This window comes from Camelina sativa, chromosome 19 (genome assembly GCF_000633955.1).
Source record: "Camelina sativa cultivar DH55 chromosome 19, Cs, whole genome shotgun sequence".
NCBI classification, from domain to species: domain Eukaryota; kingdom Viridiplantae; phylum Streptophyta; class Magnoliopsida; order Brassicales; family Brassicaceae; genus Camelina; species Camelina sativa.
Window position 1 is genome coordinate 6,937,435 of NC_025703.1, and position 8,593 is coordinate 6,946,027.

Consider the following 8,593-nt stretch of genomic DNA (forward strand, 5'->3'; position numbering starts at 1 on the left):
GAACATTAAGTCGATCGCGAGTTTAGAATATTAAATGGATTCCACCCACTGCTTGGGGGAGACCAAAAGAATTTTGACCACCCTGAAGACAGATAAAATAGAATCGACATAGTTGAAATCTGAATAGTATTGAATTCGTAGCACTAGTTATCGCATCAAAATAAGTTTTTTAGTATCGACCGTTGCATAATCCACGCGTCCCATCTTTAAGCATCACACGGGAATCAAACTATATTAACAACACCTTGGATTTAAATTTATGGGTTTAGAGGAAAAGTAATTAAACAATAGTAATATTAGATCTCAACTTTTCTTAATGTACGGTTAGAAGTACGTACACATGTATTTTTTCGGTTTAAATACTAAAAATTGACTTACTATTTTACCCAAAAAAAAATCAAACAAAAAATGGTGAATTAGGTAAGTAGCCTTATTTCGAGCATAAACTAATTACTAGTTTGATATGAGTATGGTTGCAAACTGACATAAGAGCTAATAATTAAGGTGATTTCATGCAAACTGATATATATATATATATATATATAATTTATATAATTTATTTTAGAGATATTTGGCAAAATGATACATTTATCAAATATAATTAGAAAAAATATATATTCACTATTTATAATTAGAAAAAACCACATTTATCACTGTTTGTTTATTTTTTCAGCATTTTTACCATTCAACAATCTTCTTAATTACATTTTATGCCATTGAATTTCCCTTTTTCTTTTTATTTCTTGATTTTTTCAAATAATTGTTGATATAATTTTTTTGTTAGAAAATTTCATCGATACAAAAAAATCTATTGACCAGAATTCTATCTCTACTACTCTCTATCTCACAACACTCTCTTTTATCTATTATAAATAGTCTATGTATGTTTAGATAATTAAATTTGAAAAACGTACTAAAATGCTAACAAACCCTTTATTTTATGCACTCTAATGACATTATTAATTTCAAAAATAAGGTGACTCTGGGTAAAACAATGTTTTTTTTTTGAGGAAATTGCAATCGTGGATTACAAATGATAAAAAAAAAAGTGTGGTGTCTAGTAAAAATATTCGCAAAATAACGATCATGTATCATGAGTAATGCGTGCCACAATGTGCTTTATGATTAAATAGCGTGCTTTCAGATAAAATAACATGTTATTTGCTGAAATTACTACGCAAAAAGAAATGAAATCATCGAAAAAAAATAAAACAAAATTACCACGCAAATCTGAGTATTAATGTTGGTAAAAAAAAAATAACCCAGTGCCGTTTCCTTAGATCAAATCTCTTAAGGTCCTTTACAAGCTCGACTCCTCCTTTTCTTACATATAAGATTTCCAAAGTGTAGAATTGATAACTAGAAGGCTCAAAGGTATTGTTATCAATTTAAGCGACTGATCACTTACTGCCTAAGTGAGTCACTTCTAACACTTGCTTAATATAGTTACCCAAAAGTATAGTCCCTTATACATTTTTTTCTATTTTCTGGATGATAAGGGGAATAAAAAGGAAAGAGAGAGACAGTATACAATACTTTTATAAAGTGATGTTAGATTCTAAGTTCTCACGAAAAGTTCAAACTGAACGAAACAAACGGAAAAAAAAAAAAAAAAGAGTGTCTGTTTTTGTAATTTATCTAACCAAGAAAATTTCTCAGATGTACAAGAAATTAATTGAAATTAAAGGAACACATATATGAAGCATGAAAGACTTATCAACGAGATGAATAATTTTGAGACAAATATCGAATTATAAGTAACTTTTGGAGGGCTTATATGTTACATATATGAGATGATAAGTCCGATCCATGACTACGAGTGTGTAGATATATATATCTGGAAGCTAACATGGAAGAATAGAGAACGAAGGAGAGCCAAGGTCAACTTGCCAGACACAAATCAACAGATTGTGAATGAGACCAAATCAATGGTCATAAACCGGTTGTGTTTAAAACCGGCAAGTCATCCTTGGCTCAATTCCATTCTTTATTCCTTCATGCAAGACCCTCTGATACAACCAAAGACTCCCATCATCTTCTTTCGNTTATTAATTTCAAAAATAAGGTGACTCTGGGTAAAACAATGTTTTTTTTTTGAGGAAATTGCAATCGTGGATTACAAATGATAAAAAAAAAAGTGTGGTGTCTAGTAAAAATATTCGCAAAATAACGATCATGTATCATGAGTAATGCGTGCCACAATGTGCTTTATGATTAAATAGCGTGCTTTCAGATAAAATAACATGTTATTTGCTGAAATTACTACGCAAAAAGAAATGAAATCATCGAAAAAAAATAAAACAAAATTACCACGCAAATCTGAGTATTAATGTTGGTAAAAAAAAAATAACCCAGTGCCGTTTCCTTAGATCAAATCTCTTAAGGTCCTTTACAAGCTCGACTCCTCCTTTTCTTACATATAAGATTTCCAAAGTGTAGAATTGATAACTAGAAGGCTCAAAGGTATTGTTATCAATTTAAGCGACTGATCACTTACTGCCTAAGTGAGTCACTTCTAACACTTGCTTAATATAGTTACCCAAAAGTATAGTCCCTTATACATTTTTTTCTATTTTCTGGATGATAAGGGGAATAAAAAGGAAAGAGAGAGACAGTATACAATACTTTTATAAAGTGATGTTAGATTCTAAGTTCTCACGAAAAGTTCAAACTGAACGAAACAAACGGAAAAAAAAAAAAAAAAGAGTGTCTGTTTTTGTAATTTATCTAACCAAGAAAATTTCTCAGATGTACAAGAAATTAATTGAAATTAAAGGAACACATATATGAAGCATGAAAGACTTATCAACGAGATGAATAATTTTGAGACAAATATCGAATTATAAGTAACTTTTGGAGGGCTTATATGTTACATATATGAGATGATAAGTCCGATCCATGACTACGAGTGTGTAGATATATATATCTGGAAGCTAACATGGAAGAATAGAGAACGAAGGAGAGCCAAGGTCAACTTGCCAGACACAAATCAACAGATTGTGAATGAGACCAAATCAATGGTCATAAACCGGTTGTGTTTAAAACCGGCAAGTCATCCTTGGCTCAATTCCATTCTTTATTCCTTCATGCAAGACCCTCTGATACAACCAAAGACTCCCATCATCTTCTTTCGATCCGATCACGAGCTAATTTTTTCAAATTTGTTACCTCTTTCTTGACTCTTGTGTTGTGGTAAAGCCTAGTCGAGATATGTCGGTATTTATAGGCATACAAATGCGATAATAAAATATGTGTATTGTTTTATTCCTAGATTCCATTTCCATATGCATGGGTGGGAATTTTGACGAAAACCCTAATTCAAGAATGAAATCTAAAAGATGGGATCAAAGAATATAATCTAATAGATGGGATGACCACATTTTCCGATTTAATTCGAATACTTTTATATTCGTTCCACTACTTTATGGTGCAGAAATTTGTAATTAATTAAGTAAGACAAAGAAAAAAATATATAGATAGATGGTCGTAGAAACCCGTAGAAGAATTTCATTTTTCGTGGATAAGTGGAATATATTAGATTTACAATGTGAAATGGGAATAGTCTTATAATATCAGTACTGTATGTTTATATAAATTGCATGTTTGCATAAATTAATAATAATACGTTTTAAGCATTTTTCAACAAGATTTACAAGTTGTAGACTCTCTTAACGTCGGCAAGAGTGGAGCTTACGTTAACTAATTAGTAACAACAACTCTTTATATTCATTCATTTAAAGGGCTCAGTTTATTAGGAAGATTCCAAAACAAACCTTTTTTCTATGTAAATGGGAGACGGTGGCGGGAAGCTTGAAGTAGCAAAATGGTCCCATGCGACGCCGTATTGGCGCGGCCAACTCTCTCCGCCATAGATTAGAGGTGGGTGGTCCTTTTAAATTATTTTCTTTCTGTGGTTTCTATAAAATACCGTATCAATTTTTTATTGCTATACATGGTACGACGTCTAACAACTATGTTACCTGAATTGTCCCATCGGGGCAATAAATATGTGGTTGAATTTCTCTTCTTCTAAGTGATTAGTTTTGTACTTGGGAAGTGTTTATATTAGTCAGTAGTAACATTCATTGGAGGTCTAGCTAATAGCATAGTTTAATATTTGATTCATCAAAATACAGTAATTTCAAAGTGAATATAAAAAAAAGATTAAATATAAAACGTGACTTAAATAGATTTACTTTTTTAGTTGGATGACCATAAAACTTGCAAAATAATAATAATTATTATTATTATTATTTTTTTTTTAAAAAGAAGCAAACTTTCTATATTTGAACAAATAAAACCAAAATACACAACACCTACAAATTGGCTTTTGAATGTAGTAAGAGACGGTAGTGTGATGTTAAATGTCTATTTTTTTCGGACAAACGTATGGTTTCATTCGTTCAAACTCAACCAATACAAGGGTAAGGGATCATAATTCCATAGTTTAGAAGATTACAAAGTAGGACTTTCCCCAAAGCCGTATATAAAGAAACATAAAACATCAAGTAATAATTCATGAGAGCTTTGAAACAAGTACTTAAAGGTAGCTTGGGACAAGTGAGATCATGGTTGCTTGAGTGATCATCCTCGAGGGACCCGAAGGACGACAAGATAGTCATAGTCTTAAGACTCTTTGACTTTCAATGGAGAATCGGAGTCAAATGCCTCATCTTCGTGAGGTGCAAGTGCAGAAGCCAAGCATTGACAGGGATTCGAAAGGTAACAGATAGGATGGTGGTGATGATGCTGAAATTTGGTTGCCTAGCTTCGTCAGATGAGAACCTTAGTGTACCGGGCGAGAAACCAAAGGGCTGCAGACCAAAATAAATATACCAAACAAAGGGACTAGAAGCCAGAGTTTGCCAAGGAGATACCGTAACGATGCAGGTGGGTCCTCTCTCCAATGGCGCCCATAGCCAAGGAGATAAAGGAATCCACACAAAGCACGTAGTCGGAATGACAGTGAGGAATAAGCGATGGGCATGGGCTTTTGGGATGTTGATATTACATGCAGGATGTGGGTACTGGGTATGGAGCTGCAAGAAGGTTGCTTTGCGTCGTCGAATGAGCATCTTGGGGTACAGGGCAAAAGACTATAGAGCTGCAGACCTTTATAAGCAGACCAAAACAAGGAGGAAAAAACTAGAAGAAGCCAGGGAAGTATGAAAAAAAGTAACAATGCAGGTGGGCTCTCTCTCAGATGGTGCCCTTTGACAAAGATATAAAGAATTCCACACAAAACATGTAATCGGATTGTCAATGCAATAGTTGACACAAACTTGCTCTTACGGGTTGGTGGTAACAAAAGCAGGGTTTGGTTTAGGGGTTTAGGTTGGGTCCTGGAAACGCTAGATGGTTTTAAAAGCAAAAAGCCTTGGTTCATCCAGATGAGATACCCAATAAATAAAGACACAAGTTGAGCAACAACCAGGACTCTAGCATAAACTCTGACTATCCAAAACACTCTAGGCCAATGGAGTGAGTCTACAATGCAGTCTTCGAACAAGGAGATCGACCAATGACTCTAGGTAATGTTTCTCGGATATCAAGTAAATCGATAGAGGTAACCTGGATTTTGGAGAGTTGGGCAGAAACACTTGAGTTGCTTGCAGACCAAAAGGAGATCTTGGGTTCATCCAAACAGATCTCAGAGATACTGTGAGAGACCCGGGAGATTGAGATGCACGACGGCTTCTTGAAGAGAGTGACACGAGCTTCAATTTCTCTGTTGAAAGCAAGCGCTGTTCTGCCAAGCTTAACGGATGTCTTGTGAGTGTGTGAGGCGGGAGTCGAAAAACGGAGGCCAATTGTAACTCTGTAGGACTCATCGGGATCTCTCGGTGCCATCTTCGTCTCGCAAGACTCATGTGGCGAAGGGGAGAGAGTTCTATCAGGACAACCACCTTTTCAGATCGAGAGTTGAGAGGGCAATTGGACTCTGGTGCCGCCAGCAGAGAGGCTGAGATAGAGAAACCAGGAAGGGATCTAGCCAAACCTCGGTTCCTTTTAGAACAGATGGTACGCGAGCTTTTATTGCGGATTGGGTTAGTGGAGATGGTTTGGGAACAATTCAAAAGGGGAAACAAAGAGGGGAAAAAGACAGAACCTTTGCTCTAAGAGAATACAGGGGAGTAGGCGGAGAGGTAAGAGACGGAAATTCCCGACGCCGACGGTCGGAAAACCCACCGACGTCGGAAGATGGTGGTGGTAGCGGCGCCTCGATATTCGTGTCTGGGAGAGAAGCTAGGGCGAACTCGTATTGTGTGATGTTAAATGCCATGTTGCATGGAAACTCTTTTCGAGGTCCGTTTCCCGTTTCGGAAACTGAAACTCGTGGAAACTCGGAAACAAGACACATAAACAAGATTCCTAGAAATTTCTGTTTGGAAATTCCATTTCCGTTTTGGAAACACGACGGAAATTTTTTTTTTAATTTGAAACTTAATAAATAAATATTTTAAAAATATAAAACTTCATTATAGATATAAATATATAATAGTGTTTTAATTCAACTATTTAATATTTATATTTGAAGTTTTATTGTTTGAAGCTTTTTGATATGGTTTTTATGTTTGGTGTTTTATTATATATATATAGATATAGATATAAATATATAATCTATATATATATGTATATGTACTTACGTTTCCAAAACGTTTCCATTTCCTAATTTTTGAAAAAAACCGTTTCTTATTTCCGAAACGTTTCGTTTCCGCGTAACCGTTTCCGTTTCCATGCAATCTAGGTTAAATGTCATCTTCACGAATTAATGCTAAAAGTTTAGCAAATCTTTCGTTGGCCAACTCATTTTGTTATGATATGTTACAATTATGTTGCTGTCAAATTTTTTTATCTTCCGGAGTTGAAGAAAATATTGTATAGTATATATTAACGGGTACGTATCATATCATACAGCCATATATATTAAGAGGATTAGAAAAAGGGAATCTCATATAATTTATCTTGGAGTATTAAGCACCTTTTTTTCTTTTTTTTTCTTTTTATTATACAATCAATCATTGAGCTAGCTTATTTGAATGCAAGTAAAAGAGTGGAAATTCATAGAACTATAATTTGAGAAGAGAAATTAAAAGCTCAAAAGGTGATGGGTTGTCGCTAATTTATTTCGGCTAGAATTATAAATGAAGAATCCCCACACCGTCGTCCCTTTTAAAAGCAACTTCGTACCTATCACTTGATTTTTCATCTGTACCAATGTGTTTATAGATATAATCTGGATTTGATTGTTGTTTAGGTGGTGTTTGTGTAACCAAATGATTTCATCATCATATAGGTTTCTAAGCTTTTGTCAAAAAAAAAAAAAAAAAAAAAGGTTTCTAAGCTAGAGATGGTTCTAATTTGTTACACTGATACTCACTTGACTTTGAAGATTACCAAATGATTAAGCTCGTTGACAAAATTAAAAACAAGTATGTTTTATGTGAATTATATCATATCATTGAAAATTAGGTTTGATTTTTGTGGGGAGTCTTTTAGTACTCTTCCTTATTGTCCTTTTCTAGATGCAAGTACTTCATACTCACTATAAATTCACTTCAACTCTCACCAAAATCATTCACTATCGTGTCAAGTGTCAACAATATCTCATTGTCTCTCTTTTCTATCTTTTTTTCTTTCCTTCCCATGCGCAACGAAGAAGCTTTCATCCCCCAAAACTCTTTTCGACTCGGTCAATAAACAATGGAATCAGTTAAGACCTCCAGGTTCATCACTGAGGTGGCTCCGGCTAAGTTTATATCGGCAACGAGAGAACCATTCAAGAACATGTTGACAACAATCTCCGAGGAAGACTTTGACTTTGAAGAACTAGTCAGAGCCACTGCAGAGAGACTCTCTTCTTCTTGTCCATGCTCCTCCTCCTGGTCTCTTGCTCACTACTCCAAGATCAACGGACTCTCTTCTTCTTAAATACCATTCAATTGCTATAATCCCAAAATGCATTTCCTTCTTTCAATAAAACCCAAGAATTCATACGTTTCTTGGCCCAAATCATCCATTTTTTTTCTAATCTCTTCAGCATCAGACTATATTTTTTAATCTATTTCTCGTTGTTGAATGTTTTCCTAATTCACTTGTGTTTATCAAATCTCAAATTACCTATGATCGATCCTAAATGTTTAAAGAACACATACAAACAAAAACAAAAACAAATCCAAGAACGTTCTTATATAATTTCCACAGGACTGGTACTAAATTTTGTGTGAAGAAGTTTCATCGATACGAGAACAAAAAGAAGGCTTTTGTATTATACAGAATGAGATATCTATTAATTTTTCCTTTTCCGGTAATTTACTTTTTACTCTCTTCCAAAAATGTAATACTGTAATAATAAGAGACCCTCACAGGAAAAAAATCTCGATCCACTCTCACTATTCACACACCAACCAGATGGGTTAAGCAATGATGGAAAATGAGGACTGAGGAGAGTGTGTTGTAGGGAACCAAGTAGGGGATTTAAGCATCCAAGTCATTTTGGTTTAAGCAAAACCAATGGTTCACGAGTACTTCTTCTTGCTAATTTCCCAGATACGGTTTACCAGATCTGCTTTTAATTCCTCTGGAATCTGCG

The 8,593-nt window shown here is 34.5% G+C and overlaps 1 protein-coding gene across 1 annotated transcript; it reads left to right on the top strand.

Annotated features, from left to right (window-relative positions):
* LOC109131041 lies at positions 7,595-8,356 on the top strand. Its single transcript, XM_019241495.1, has one exon. It carries the CDS (start codon positions 7,705-7,707, stop codon positions 7,930-7,932), a length of 228 nt encoding a protein of 75 aa, XP_019097040.1. The 5' UTR covers positions 7,595-7,704; the 3' UTR covers positions 7,933-8,356.

Coding starts and splice junctions, on each gene's coding strand:
- LOC109131041 (XM_019241495.1), top strand. CDS start 7,705: ATGGAATCAGTTAAGACCTCCAGGTTCATCACTGAGGTGGCTCCGGCT.